General features: G+C 36.0%; 1 protein-coding gene across 1 annotated transcript in view; it reads right to left on the bottom strand.

The window, feature by feature from the left end:
- Positions 1-15959, bottom strand: part of LOC150076512 (uncharacterized) — a 188149-nt gene that overhangs the window by 22764 nt on the left and 149426 nt on the right. The window contains exons 8-10 of the mRNA XM_090387374.1: positions 15156-15244; positions 14962-15040; positions 6204-6400 (exon numbers count right to left, since the gene is read on the bottom strand). Coding sequence (XP_090243500.1) covers positions 6204-6400; positions 14962-15040; positions 15156-15244 — 365 coding nt within the window. The remainder of the gene's footprint in view (positions 1-6203; positions 6401-14961; positions 15041-15155; positions 15245-15959) is intronic.

Here is a 15959-nt window from a genome sequence, read left to right as displayed (position 1 = left end):
CGTTTTAGACTTCCAGATAGCAAGTACAGCTTGTCTGGCATATCTGAGAGAATGTCTGTGACAACCTCAAGGACCAAATATGACTTCATAATATGACTATGTACATAGTCATATTATGAAGGTACATATAATGCATACATAGACAAAATTTTTCTTATATATTTCATACTTTGGAATGGAACCCCTTTATTACTATGGGAGCCATAACTCAGTATTCACGTTTTCGGTATTCGCGACGTTTCTCAGGAACGTAACCCCCGCGAATAGTGGGGGTTTACTGTATATTGAAACTTTTAGTCTGATCAATGACTGCCAGTATAGATTCAAACAGTTATGTAACACAAGCCAGTATATAACCACTGATGATATACTGTCTTGTGTTACCTAACTTTGGAAACATTCAATAGAAACAAATTGTGAAACTCAAGCAGTTGCTCTTGACACTTATGTGTCTGATCACAGTTGGCACACAGGTGCTCTAAACAAGCTCACACATCCTATGGACTGCCAACTAGTTTTTGCAATTTAGTATTGTTTTCTTTCTAACTGAAGTTGACAGTAAATGGCTCACTGTCTTGTCTTTTACCTTTTCCACTAATGCTACTATTGCCTAAAGTTCGGTTCTTTCTCTCTCTCCTGAAAATCCTATCACTAATATTGTTCAAGGTTTAGGCCTAAATGGTTATCAAATGAACTAATGAGACTTGTAACAGAGAAGAAAAATGCATGGGATGCATATAAATTATCAAGCAACTCAGAAGCCTACGGCAGATATAACCTAGTCTGTAATCAGGTCAGATAGGCGAAGGCAGATTACGAGAAATCTTTGGCAAAAGATGCTAAGAAAAACAGCACGGATTTCTTTACTTATATAAACTCTAAAAGGAAGGGAATGAATCTGATTGGTCCACTTGACATTGATGGGTTCGACTGTTGATGATCCTGCTCAGATAGCAAACAAAGTGAATTAGTATTTTGCATCTACATTCACACGTGAGGAATTATTAAGGTTTGAAAATGGCAGAAAGTTATCAAATTGTAGCAGGGTACTTAATGATTTTGTAATAACTGAGAGCAAAGCGGAGGAGAAATTGTTGAAGTTAAACATAAGAAAAGCACCTGGGGTGGATGGGATCTATCCAGTTATATTAAAGGAGGCGGCAAAGCAACTAAGCAAACCCTTAGCCATAATTATGAGATCATCCTTGGACTCAGGGGAGGTTCCCACGGAGTGGAGATGTGCAAATGTATCCCCAATTCACAAAGGGGGATCAAAGGGTGACACGAGTAATTACCGACCAGTTAGTTTAACTTCTGTTCCAGGTAAAATAATGGAGTCACTAGTTAAAGATGCATTGCAGGATCATCTAAACAAGACTGCAGCAATAATTCAGACACGGCATGGATTTGTTAAGGGAAAGTCTTGTCTGACAAATTTGATTGGTTATTATGATGTGGTTACAAAGGAACTGGATGCAAAAAATAATTCTGATATCATATATTTAGATTTCAGGAAAGCTTTTGACACTGTTGCGCATGGGAGACTATTGTACAAATTGGAGCAGAATGGTATTAAGGGTAAGTTGCTACAATGGATAAAAGGATGGTTAAGTGGGAGAAGACAGAGGGTGGTAATCAATGGGTGCTGCTCTTCGTGGACTAATGTTATTAGTGGAGTCCCACAGGGTTCGGTGTTGGGTCCACTGTTGATATTGATGATATTGATCAATGATATTGATGAAGGTATCAGGCTTAGTGTCGAAGTTTGCAGACGATACCAAGGTTGGCAGGGTTGTTAATGACAGTAATGGCAGTGTGCTACTGCAACAGGATCTAGATAATTTGGGCAGATGGGCTAAGAATTGGCAACTGAAGTTTAACCTTGACAAATGCAAAGTACTGCATATGGGTAGAAGTAACCCGACTGTGTAACCCGACTACCACCTTAAGTGTAGTACCAACTGTGTGGTACTACACTTAAGGTGGTAGAAAATGAAAAAGACCTGGGAGTAATTGTGCAGTCAGATATGAGGTTTTTTGAGCAATGCAGACAGGCTGCCAGGGAAGTTCATGGGGTTTTCTCAATGATATATAGGAATTTTGCTAGCAGGGAAAAGGAGGTGATTGTCCCTCTGTATAAGGCAATGGTCAGGCCATGCCTTGAGTACTGCGTACAGGTCTGGAGGCCTCATTTTAGGAAGGATGTAGATTTACTTGAGCATGTACAGAGAAGGGCAACAAGATTGGTGAGGGGAATTAAGGGATCCTCTTACCAAGAGAGGCTAAAGTTCTGCAAATTGCAGTGGCTGGAGACTAGGCACCTGCACGGTGATCTGATTGAGGTGTATAAGGCCTTGAATGGGTTGAGCACGCTGAATTCTGATGGGATCCTTCCACTTGTTCAGATTACGAACCTAAGGGGGCATAAATTCAAATTAAGAAAAGACAGATGTAGAATAGATGTGCGGAAATTTGCCTTTAGCCAGAGGGTGGTTAATTGCTGGAACAAACTTCCATCTGTCGTAGAAGTTGATAGGTTGAATAAATTTAAGGAGGAACTGGGCAGGCATTTGGAGGGAATGGTGTGTTTTTTTTTTTTTTTGGCTGATGCTGCATAAGCTCATACACTTGCTTTCTTGCATCACATGCCACTACTACTACTTTTTTGCTGATGATTGCACTCTATTCCACCTTGAGAAACCTTGCCTGCACAAAGTGCTTCAACTTCTTGAATATTTCCCACCAGTTATTTGTGTTGATTTCTAGGTAGTTCTCTAATGGGATGAAGAAAACATCTTGCTACACAGTCTACTGCTCCTACATGCTTTTTTTTTAATGATGCTCAGATTTCTAGATAAAATTACATATTTCTATTAGGGATTACCACAACTTCTAATCTCTCTCTCTTGACATAAACATATCAAAAATATTGCATCCTCTGCATCAAAATAATTGTTTTTGAAATGGCTATTGCTTTTATTTTAAAAACTACTCATTCTGTACAAATCTGGAATTCATCCTGCCATGGAAACTATTCAAAACAGGGTGGTCATGCTAATTAATGATCTGTCTCTTAAAAGTCTCTCCACTCTCTCTCTCTCTCCTGTTTAGTTTCTGCTGCATTGCCTTTGCTATAGATAGAACACACTTCTTCCCAGACACTGTTCTTTTGAATTGGCACCCACACTTTCCACACTTGCTACCATATCAGAAATCAGTCTGAACATATGCTGTAACCAGTTAGCCTCCATTCACTGGCCAACTGCAACCTCATAGGACAAAATTTTCTTCTTCCTCATTTATCCCTTCTACTTCTCTGGAACAACGTATTTCCTGAAAATCTTCAAATTTTCTTCACACTTATTTCCTGAAAATCACAATCTACAAGTATCTTTTGTTTTCACAGCCTTCAACCTATGCACATTGCTAAATACTACGGGTTCTAATACCTTTAATAATTGAAATAATTTTAAAAATTGAAACCCCCACACGAGATACAAACCAGTCTGTATCTCATGTGTGGGGGTTTCAATTAAAAAAGAAAAGAAACAGTTGTGAGTTTCAATTACTATTGGCCTGCCTCTGCATGGAAAGGATGTGAACCAGGTAGAGACTTCCTCATGTCATCACTTGTTGTTAAGAGGCCAGTCAAACACACCAGTAACACACCAAACATGACATTACATGCACTACTGGCTTAGATTCACTGCTTCATCATGAAAGGAATGCTCTCAACACATTATCTGTGGTGAGGAAATTCCTGTCTTGCAGTACTGGAGTTTGAAATTTATCTCACCTACTTTCACTATGTTTTTTAATTTGATATTATTCAAAATCAGATACTTGATCATCTGAGTCCCCACTGCATTCTCTGTATCCTGAATTCTGTTTACTCTGCTATGTCCTTCAGTGACTTTTGCAGAGTTTTGCAAAAAAAAATGTTAGTGATATGCACATGTATAAAATTAGACCAGTGTTCGAGCCTGTTACCACCAAATATGGAGGATGCAGAAAGGTCAGGGAATGACCACCGCATATCCTGGAGCAATGTGGCCTTAGTTGCTAATGCTCTTAAAAACCAAACAACAACAACAGCATGTATAAAAATAGCATACATTTTGCTGCTGCTTTTAAATATGAAAGGTTCCTAACATGATATATAAAATACCAGTACATTTCAATGTACTAGTATTTTCAACATAATAAGAATACAAATATTGAAAATGTGCAAGCCCTCTTTTTCATTTTACCCCAAATCTGAATACATTAATACGTTTGTGCTATTCAGAGGATAAGATAAATAAAAATTCCAAAATAGAATATTCTAGTTGCTGCTTAGAATGCAATTTATAGAAATCCCTCTTCCAAAAGTTTATTAGCAGCGATTAAATTGTGTATAGTACTGGCAGTGATTAAACCCTCTTGTGCCTTATACAAGAAAATTGTTGTTGTTTTCATCCATTCAGTCACAGCCGACTTTCGGAGATTTTATGGACGAGCTGCCTGCATGCTGTCCGGTCTTCAACAGCTTCTTTCAAGTCCTTCATGCACATGCCAGTGTCGCTCTTGATGGTGTCGAGCCAGCATGTTCTTTGCCGACCTCTTCTCCTTGTTCCACTGACCTTTCCTAGCATTATAGATTTTTTCAATGAACTGGATTGCATTACATGACCAAAATAGGTCAATCGTAGCTTGATGTTCCCGGCTTGATGCGATCCAAAACTTCTCTGTTCATAACTTTCGCTGTCCATGGTATGCAAAGCAACTTTCTCCAGCACCAGAGCTCAAAAACATCAATTTTTCTTCTGTCTGCTTTTTATATTGTCCAGCTTTCACACCTGTAAGTTGTTATGGGAAACACAATAGCATTAACCATTTTGATCTTCATTGTAAGGCTGATGTCTTTGTCTTCTTAGATCTTTCCAATGCTCATTATTGTGCTATGTCCAAGTGAAATTCTTCTTTTAATTTCAGGGCCAGATTCTCTGCCTCGGTCAATCTTAGATCCAAGAAAGATTAATTCCTGAACAGATTTGACATTTTAATTGTTAATTTTAACTTCTCCAGTCCCAGCTGTCATCATAATTTTTGTTTTCTTGATGTTAAGCTGCAGTCCCACTTTATCGTTCTCAACTTTAACCATTAAAATCAATTTTGTTAGATCTTCCTCATTTTCTGCTAGCAGAGTTTTATCATCTGCATATCTTCAATTATTAATGTTTCTGCTACCAATTTTCACTCCAATTTCTGACTCATCCAAGTACAATTTCCTCATAACTGATTCAGTATACAAATTAAATAGAAATGGAGATAACATACAGCCCTGTCACAGAACTTTTCCGATTTAAAACCAGTCTGTATCTCCAAATGTTGTGGTGTACAATGACCTTATTAGCTCAACCAAATGTGTCGGTACCCCCAATTCTATCAAAGAATTACACAATTTTTCATGTTCAACACATGTATACATCTTTCCGAAATTTATGGGCTTTTTCCATGATCCAACAGATGTTTGTGATGTGATCACGAGTGTCTCTTCCTTTGCAGAAACCAGTTTGAACATCAGGCAGCTCTGTTTCTATGATTCTATACATCCGTGCTTGAATAACTTCAATATAATCTTGCTTGCATGTGATATCAAGGCTACTGTATGGTAGTACAAGAAAATTAACCTCTTTTAAATGTTACATCTGTTGCCACTTTGTGCTTTTATCATTGTTTGTCAGATATATGTTTTTTTCAAATTTTAATAGAGAAGCCAGACCTAAGACCACTCTTTGAACATATATGCAGCAATGATGGGCAGGGAGAGACTTGTGGGCACAAATGTATGGGACATGCGAAATTACCTTTAGGCATGAACTATAAATGTTCATGCCCTCGTGTTATTGTTTCTTATAAGCTACCAACACTGTACTTGACTGCTTGCCTACAATTCTAAATCAAAATCTGGTTCAGCACCACTGCATCTCTGCTATAATTTTGTTTCTAGTATTGGACAAGAGATTTTGTTGATATTACAACAAAAACAAATAAAGTAAAATAATACATTACATTATGTAGTGATATGCTAAACAATACAACTGTCAAAAGGCTGTTATTCTTAAATCCAGCAATGGTCTAGCACTAAGGTTGAAAGATATGAGCTTTACTATTAATTATGAACTAAATATAAATGCAAACAAATCTTTTAAATAAATTACCTGACTACACCTGTGTGACCTTCTGACTTCATCCAGTCTAATGTGCTAAGACAGTGGCCATTGGTGATGTTCCAAAACTTGATTGTTCTATCCAAAGATCCACTGATGATTTTTGAATTATCAAACTGCAGGCAAGTAACAGCATCATGATGGCCTTGTAAAGTGAGAACACAGTGGCCTTCCAACATGGTCCATATCTAAAATATATATTAATAAGTAAAAGCAAAATCTAATGAAATCTGAGAAGCTGAAAGATATTTGACAGTGGGGCTAATGGTAGAATACTAATTTGAAGAATTTAATTCTGGAATTTGAATGCCAAAAACTGCAATAATTATGTGTGGTGCATGGCCCTCATATCACTGTAATTTAACTGATTATAATCAGTGAAACTACAGTGATGAAGGCAATTCTTATACATTTATTTCAATAATTATTGAAATAAATGTATAAGAGTTGCCTTTATTTTATTTCTCATGATGTATGAAATAAGGAAACAAATTTTATATACTTTTAAGAAGCTTTTTTTTTTTTTTTTTTTTTTTTTAACCCAGTATAAATAAGATACACTCATCTAACTTGTGTTTCTACTTATGGGAAGATTCCCTTTTCTATATCTGTATTCTGATCACTGCCAAATATATTATCCTATTCTATTTCGCTTGGTTTGCTTTGACAGGGTGTTTACCTCATATTCTTGTTCTTTCTGAGAGTACAATGGATTCATCCCTTGTTTAGAGAAGTCTGCATTCAAATCCTGCTGTAGAATGAAAGAATCCTTGGAATCTCTTCAATCCAGGCTGATTTCAAGCAAAGGAAGGAGGAATTTTTCTTGTGGATGTTTTTAGTCCACACAGCATGCGTTAAACATACATTAGTACAGACATAACAAATGATAAAGATTATGTACTATATGACACCATAAGCACCCAAGTATTTTGAAAGTATAATGATCTCTGTGCACGCGCTTCCGTAGCCAGGTGGGAAGGAGCAGCAGTGAGTAACACGCGCTTCTTGATTAGACTGGGGTTCGAGCCTGTCGCCACCAAATACGGAGGATGTGGAAAGGTCAGGGAATGACCACTGCATATTCCTGGAGCAATATGGCCTTAGTTGCTAATGCTCCTAAAAACCAAATAACAAACAACGATCTCTGTGCATCGCAATGCCCTGGGGAGGCACCATAATTTATCAGGGGCGTCATGGACAATGTAATAGTTTATGTAAGATTTCCATGGTATATATTAAAAATCTATTAAGAATGATTTTTTTTTTCCCTATTAGATATTGACTACTATTAGATCTATATTATGAAGTTGGATTTTTGGCATTGGCAGTCATTAAATCTAAGTACAGATCAAAATTAAATGTTGAAAAAGAAATGTGTCGCCATTTTGAAAAGGACGCACAGATTTGATGAATTATGCAATAAAAAGCAAGCGCAAACATCACATTAATGTTTTTTAAGAATAAAATAATATCCCGATTATTATTTTATGTATTAATAATTATTGTATTAACATATTAAAAATAAGAAATTGCACAATTATAGATCTTTTACTTCAAGGGACACATGGGCTCGGAAACTTTGAGAACCGCTGTACTATACCAGTTTATTGAATATGCAACCAAAGGCCAACGTTTAGTATGCAGAAAGGTGCAGGTGCGGCAGTGACAGGTTGTTTGGCTGTTTGATCAGCATGCTCATTTCCCTAAAATGCCATAGTGCCCAAGGATCCAGCAGAATCTGAAAAATGGTATTATTACACAAATTTTTGGAGCAGGATTTAAGGATAAGAATTTATTTTCTAATGCTGTGATCACACTCATTCATGAACTCTATGTATATTATGTATTGTATGCTGGGTGAATGAACACTGATATTCTCCAGGGCTACCTTGATTCCATCCAGTTCTGCCTTATAACTCTGCATATATTGAAAAAAGATACAGAAACAATGAAGGCACCAGAAACTATGGCATCAGTTTTAGCCACCAGTATATATATTAGACAACACTGACTGATGTTAAAAGCATGTTTCTCGTGAAGTTGTTAAATATTACGACATGCCAGAATTTGTTTTCCCCACTATCAAAAACAATCACAGATAGCAAGATTTACAAACCAGGGTGGATCAGTATATTGGTCTCTTTAAGTATATTAGGTTTAGGTTTATGATTGGCACACTAGCAAAAAAGGCTCTTATGTATCAAGACAAGGTTATAGCACATTAAAAATAAATTCTGGAAATTAACTTTTGAAAGAGGTTACCTCGTGTAATATAAGATTAAAAGCCAGTACATGTATTAAAAATATATGCATTATTTTATATATATGTATATAAATTAATAAGTTGTAGGAATTTAAAAACAACTTACATTTTCATTGTTGGATAAAATCTGACTGAATGCATAAGGCTCAGTTATTTTATTAAAAGTGATAATGCTGTTAAAATCTGTATGTCAATTAAAATATATCTGAGAAATAAAATGGTGTCACAAAACTCACACATAGGATGTTTCATCAGCCTTCAGCAAAAACAACTTCTTTACAATTCCTGCACAGATTACACTGCCATAGTTCAATTACATGCTTTATCTGCAGTCTGTCTATTCCATGAATCCTCCCATTGGGAGCGCATCGTCATATACAGCAAACCCCCGCTAAAAACGCTAACCACATTCCTGAGAAATGCCACGAATACCGAAAACGCGAATACTGAGTTATGGCTCCCATAGTAATAAAGGGGTTCCCCATTCCAAAGTATGAAATATATAAGAAAAGCTAGTCTAAAATTTTGTCTATGTATGTATTATGTGTACCTTCATAATATGACTATGTACATAGACAGCACATAGTGAAATGCAAGCATATGGCATCGAAATGAAAATAAGAAATAATTTAATATTAAATGTAATATTTATTAGAAATTTCGAACAAATCTTTCAAACCAGCGCCTTTGCTAGCTAAAAAACTTATCCCGCCAGTGCTATCACCAGTTTCACTAAAGTGTTGATAAAGGAGTTTTGCCTTTTCACGAATGATGAGTAAACTTACGGAATTTTATTTTGAGTTTGCTCTTCTATCCACAGATTTTAAGCTTGTTCCATTTTTTCTAATTTAACATCACGAGTTACAGAGCAAATTTTTGAAGCAATTAGCGCGTTTTCACGGACACTACAGCGGATTTTTTCTTCCGATTTCTTGATTGATCGTACCGTTGACTCATTGATTTTATAATGTTTTGCCACTGAGGAGACACTTTCACCATTAGAAATTTTATCTAATAACTCAATTTTATTCGCTAATGTTATCACCTTCTTTGATCTTTTCACATTTCCCTTGTTATTCGTAGCCATATTTTTGTACGGGTCAGAAAGAACTTGTCCACAATAAAATCACTTTCTTCCATTAACACACTCGAAAAAGTCTGTTTTACACTGCAAAAAGGTAGATTTATCACTTTTGTAAGCATATCAATTGATAAATTTATTCAGTTTATAAGCATATAAATTAAAAGCAAACGACGAAACCTTCCATGACAAGCGCATAAAACATACTAAACAAGGATTAGCAAGAAACATCCACGCTCGCGATTTTGTCACCCCCCCCCCACCCACTGAACGCTGTTTTGACAGGGAAAGATAATTTTAGCCATGCCCATGTTTTTTTATGGTGGAAAATGTTCACGGCGCTTTAAAATTCATTTTTTTAGGTTTTATTTTATATTAAATCAGCGACCGCAAATAGCAGGGGTTTACTGTATTACTTGCCTGTAGTCTTCACAGGGAACTAACAGGCAATAACTATTAGTGGGAATTGATGACTTGGCTACAGTATCAGCTAAATCATTTCTCTTAATTTCAGTGTGGCTAGGGATCCAGCAGAAGCAGATGTCAAATTCACATTCAGAAAAAATATATCTGCTGCTTGGATATAGTAGTGTCTGGAAGGACAGCAGCAGATCCTATATAAGACTCTGATTTCAAGCCACTTGTGTAAGCTGGAAAGAAGTAAGAACGTTTAGCTCGGGGTGTTGAATAGAGCTGCAAGTAGACAGATATAGAGTATCTGGCTCTACCCAACTTTTAGGGACAAAATCGCATGCTGGAAAGTGCATGAGAAGGTGGGTAGGGGTTGCTTTAGTGTTTGGGAAGCCTAACCTACCATGATATGCAAATCTTGGAGTAGCACTTGGACCCAAATACTGAAAGCAGACAACTGAATCTGATGGGTGTAAATTTCAAGTCGGAGGGGGTGCACCAAAAAATCTTGCACAGGGTGCTGATAAACCTGGGGCTGGTTCTGCTGGCTGATGTGTATACCTGGCACAAGTAATCTAGTTTAGATTGCACAAGTGCATGGCAGATACATAGTAAGGACATCAATCTGCATCCCAAGATGTAGAGGACAGAGAGGACATGGAGAATATTCAAGCCTCTCGCATATTATATAAGGAGCTGACTGATGGTTGTGTTCAAGAAAGGTTGACTTTCTTTCAAATAGGAGTTGAAAGAAAGTAAACCTTTCTTTTTGTGTCTAGCACTAGTCGAATAGCATTTTGACCAAGCCTCAATTCAGGTTCAGGATGAAGATTATGCTTATGACAAAAAAGTATGCAAATAGTCTTTCCAGCAAGAACCTGAATTCAGCAGCCACTTCCCAGGAATTAAGGCAATCAATGGCTTGCTGCAGTTGACTTTCAATAATTCTCATGTTGCATTACTGAGAAAATATGCTAAAATCATCAACATATAGAGTGCTATTTACAGATAGAGGAAATTGTTCTGTGATACAATTTTCTTTGATGATGAAAAGCATAACATTTAAAAAATTGATTCTTGAGGTACTCCTCCCTCTTGGCAAAAGGAACGAGAGAGTGTGCATCCTACATGAACTTGTAGGTATATACCGATTGGCTAAAAAGTTTTTAATAAGAAGAGGGAGGTGCCCTCTAAAACCAAGACTATATATGTATTTTAAAATGCCAAATCTCCAAGTTGTATCATATGCTTTTTTTTGATATCAAAGGACACAGACACTAGATGGTCTCATTTTAGGAAAGCATCCTGGATGGATGTTTCCAGTCTAATTAAATCTGATGGAAGTCACACTGCACTGCATGCTGGAGAGGAAGTCATTTGATTCTAAATACCATATAAGAGGTGCACTGATCATTCTGGATTTTGCATGAACAGTTAGTCAGAGAAAATAGGTCAATAGTTGGTAGGAATTTTAAAATCTTTTCCTGGCTTAGCAAAAGCAAGAATGGTTGCACTGTGCCGGACACTGCTCTTCAGTAAAGATTCTGTTACACAGAAAGCACAAGTGATCCATACATTTTCAAGAAGGGTGCTTAATTATTTCATAAGGAATTCCATCTACTTCAATGGCACATGCTTTAGGAAGGTTTTTAGATCTGTTTTCAGCTCCTGCATAGTGAATGACCTTTTGTAGGGTAAAAGGCCCTCTGATGTGAAATTAAGTGCTTATTTTTCTCTTATGTTTCAGGATCAGGAACTCAGGAGAATAACATGATATTGCATGGGTATAATGGATGATACTGCATCCATTATACTCTAGGATTGATGAAAGGTGAGATGTATATTTTTTTTCATTTTTCAGATTTTATTCGACCACACAGTACTAGGGGACTTGGGAATAGATGATGTGAAATGGATCCATGATTCCTTTTGAATCTGATGGCGAATGTAGCATGTTTGGCTCATGCACATTTAAAGGCAATTAGATTCACCATGGTAAGATATTATCGGAATATCCTCCAAGCTTTGTACTGAGCCTTTTTAAGTTGCTGTGCATTCCACCATGGTCTGGAAAAAGATGGAAACTGGGAAGATGTTTCCAGAATGGCAGCTGCAACTGCAATTCTGAAAAAATCTGCATGAACAATATTTCCTGTGATCTATATCACTGCATCACTGATAGGTTCCCAACTGAATGTAGTGATGTCAAACTCTGCCAGATGTTGAAAGGCATTTCAGTCAGCCTGATTAATCTTCCACTGTGGTAACCTAAAAGGAAGATCTGGTCTCCCACTAATTAGAGTGGTTATCACAGAGAAATGATGCCCTTCATCTGGGTTCTCCTCCACCTCTCAAATATGTAAAGAGAAGAGAGAAGGGGTTATTTATTATTATTACTAGCCAGTAGTGTAAGGAAGCCTGAGGCTTATGCTGCACCAGCTAAAAAAAAAATTTCCAAGTTACCCTGAGAGAGAGAGAGAGAGAGAGAGAGAGAGAGAGAGAGAGAGAGAGAGAGAGAGAGAGAGAGAGAGAGTCTAAATATTCCCCCTCCCCCCCCAAACTTGAATTTATGACCTCTAGTTCTAGAATCATTTATAACTGTGAAAATTTATCCTCATTCATTTTACTTTTGCTTCTCAGAGCCTTAAACACCTGAATGAAGTCTCCTCTAAGGTGCCTAGTCTCCAAGCTATGCAACCTACATATTCAAAGTCTTTCCTCATATGGACTCTATTTTGCTGATCTCACCAGGCAGGTTACCCATCTTTGGACCCTTTCAAGAAGCTCTAAGTACAAAGTTATTGAAAAGTTTAATTTTGTGTTGATTAGTTATTGTATTAATTGATAACCATTTGGTTGCTCTCACCCCCATGTCGGTTTGGGACAGGTGCACGGGCAAATTTCTCCAGGCAGCAGAGAAGAGCAAGAGACTTTTGTGGATAGGAAGAAAGGATTTTGATTTCTGCACTCTCGACGACAGCATTAGGGACTTGGCCAACAATTTTTAAATTTGACTGTAAGGGGTGCATTCTGACCCAGTGTTAGTAGTAGTGACAAATGATACCAGAAAGCAAGCTTATTAACCACAGCCAACACACACACACACACACACACACACACACACACACACACACACACACACACACACACACACACACACACACACACACACACACACACACACACACACACGAATTTTTTTAGTTCTTCCTTGATTTTATTCAAACCATCTGCTCCCACAACAACAGATGGAAGCCTATTTCAACAATCAATCATTTGATGGCGGAAGGCAAACTTCCACACATCTATCATGCAACATTCCTTCCTCAACTTAAATTTATGCCTCCTCATCCCCTCATGTATGTAGTCTCAGCAAGAGGCAGAATGACATTCACATTCAGCTTCTTCAATCCACTTAAGGCCTTAAACATATTAATCAGATCGTCCTGAAGATGCCTACTCCAGAGATGCTGCAATTTGCAGAACTGAAGCCTTTCTAAGCAAGAGCATCCTTTTCTTCCCTTCGACAATCTTCTCCGCACCTGTTCCAGCAAATCTACATCCTTCCAAAAATCTGGGAGTCGGGGGAAGATATAGGAACTGACTACTTAGTGGATCATTTTGTGATCCAGAAAACTAGTCAAAGTGCTATAAATAAAAATAAGAATAAAAAAAAAATACTTTGAGTAAAACGTCGAACTGAATACAATACAATGGCTAGGCCACATCATATTAGTTCATAGTAAATTGCCAAAGTAGGTGAAATGGCATTGTTTTTGTTATATCTCATATTGTGAATGCCTTCACAAAGAGTTGCCCTGATATTGCACTACCTTGAATAAGCAATGCTTCACCAGTGAAAAAAAACTAATGTTACAATCACAGAGTGAAATGGCATCGTTTTTTTTATATCTCATATTGTGAATGCCTTCACAATAATACAGAAGATACTTGTTCAATTAGTGAATTTTCCATAGTCCGAGGCTTTTAGCCCTAAACCTTTTTAGTATATTCAAAACACAACTTTATATTACACAAGAATATTTATATTTATTCAACAATGCTTGAATGCCATTTGATATGGACAAAAAAATAAATAAATAAAAGTTTTCAATCAGATCAATCCATAACTGAAATGCTAGATAAAAATATTTTATTAACTGACTTTACTATCACAAACATAATTCATAAAAAATCATCACATAAAAGAAATTTGCAAATGCCCTGCATCATTTTTCTCAAACAGCACACCAACATTACAATGTTGGTATCCTGTTTGTATTACACTGGTTTTCAGTTCGACGTTTTACTCAAAGTAATTTTTTTTTATTCTTATTTTTATTTATAGCACTTTGACTAGTTTTCTGGATCACACAATGATTCACTAAGTAGTCAGTTCCTCAAACCTCCCCCCACTCCCAGATTATTTATTATTTTCTAATTTAGTTAGGAAAACAATGAGAATATTATAAATTCAAGTGAAAACACAGACCTGTCATTTAAATTATTCAAAATATGGAAAGAATATTAAAAAAATGAAGTTCTTTTGTAAAGAACTTCATTTTATAAATTTTTTCCAATATTTTTTGTAAAGTGATTTTTATACAGGAAGTAAGCAAAACAATATAGTTATATTAAAGTTTAATCAGATGGAGATAAGAATGACATCTCTGCAACTCAGGTATGTAATACATGAGTTGCACAGATCTCATTCATCTCTTAACATAAAAGAAATGTTACCTCTTTATGTAAAAATACAGGCATGATTAAACTCTGACATTCTTTTTGGAATATGCACATTATTCTATTATCAGAAATACTATCTTCCAACTTCCAGCAAAATGTAAATCCCATATCCCTCACATTATAAGAAATAATGCAAATCTGGATCAGCTTTTTGCTTACATTACCAACTTCATTAAACTCTGAAGTATGCAAAAAAATAAACAATGAATAATAAAACCCTAAATTTAAAATCAGACAAAATTAGCTACCTTAATAGTTCTGTCTCCTGATCCAGAAATTATTTTTACTTCATCAAACTGCAAGCAAAGCACTGCTCCTTCATGACCCCTACAAAGAAATCAAAAAATATAATTCATTAGTCAGATCAGCTGATCACAGATATTTAATAAAAGATCAAATTAAAGTAATTACTACTACATTATAATATAAAAATGTATCTAACCTGAGAGTTGTTTTGCACTGTCCAGTTTTAATATCCCATACTTTTAAACTATGGTCATATGATCCACTAACCACCTTTTCCTCATCAACCTAAGAATAATATTTCATTATTATTTCTTTGCATTTTTAAAAAACAAAGTATATACAAAAAGCAGAAGAGTATACCTAAGTGTGCCTCTGTTATATGGTGTGAGCTTCTGTGACTAAGGATCATTTAAATTAATTTTTAGTGGTTTTTCACCTAAATGTTTTAAGGTTATAAGTTTTTATTTTTCTGATTCCATATATATATATTTATTTTTTTGGAAAATGAGTAGTTCAAAAATTTGCATTATATTATACTTCTGATTACATTTACAGGAATTTACGGCTGTAAACCTCAATGAGATTTGCTTGGCACTGATAATTTCCAGGCACAGAAATATAAGTGCAGTATTTATTTTTCAAATTCAGTAGAATATTCATTATAGTAGCATTTGTGTATGTTTTTATTATAGGGAGGCTAGAAAAAGTCAGAAAAACAATTTTTATATGGCACTAATCTCCCAAATTTTGAGGATATCAAAACAAGTTGTTATAATACAATGAAGTAGCATTTCTTCATACAGAAGCACCACATTACAAATAAGTAACATTATACATTTCTTTAGGAAATGTTATTTATCTGTAGTGTAATGCTCAGCGAGAGAGAGAGATGGTATCTCACTCAGTAGCAAAACATTTCTCAAATTGCTGAATGACTGTTTTCAAGCAATATTCTTGATCTGATTTTACAAATAAATGCTAGGTACTGCACATGGGCAAC

The sequence above is a fragment of the Mastigoproctus giganteus genome, chromosome 13 (assembly GCF_048544385.1).
Source record: "Mastigoproctus giganteus isolate SK-2022 chromosome 13, ASM4854438v1, whole genome shotgun sequence".
NCBI classification, from domain to species: Eukaryota; Metazoa; Arthropoda; class Arachnida; order Uropygi; family Thelyphonidae; genus Mastigoproctus; species Mastigoproctus giganteus.
The sequence above is the reverse complement of the archived record's forward strand: the minus strand, read 5'-3'. Positions and strand labels throughout refer to the sequence as shown.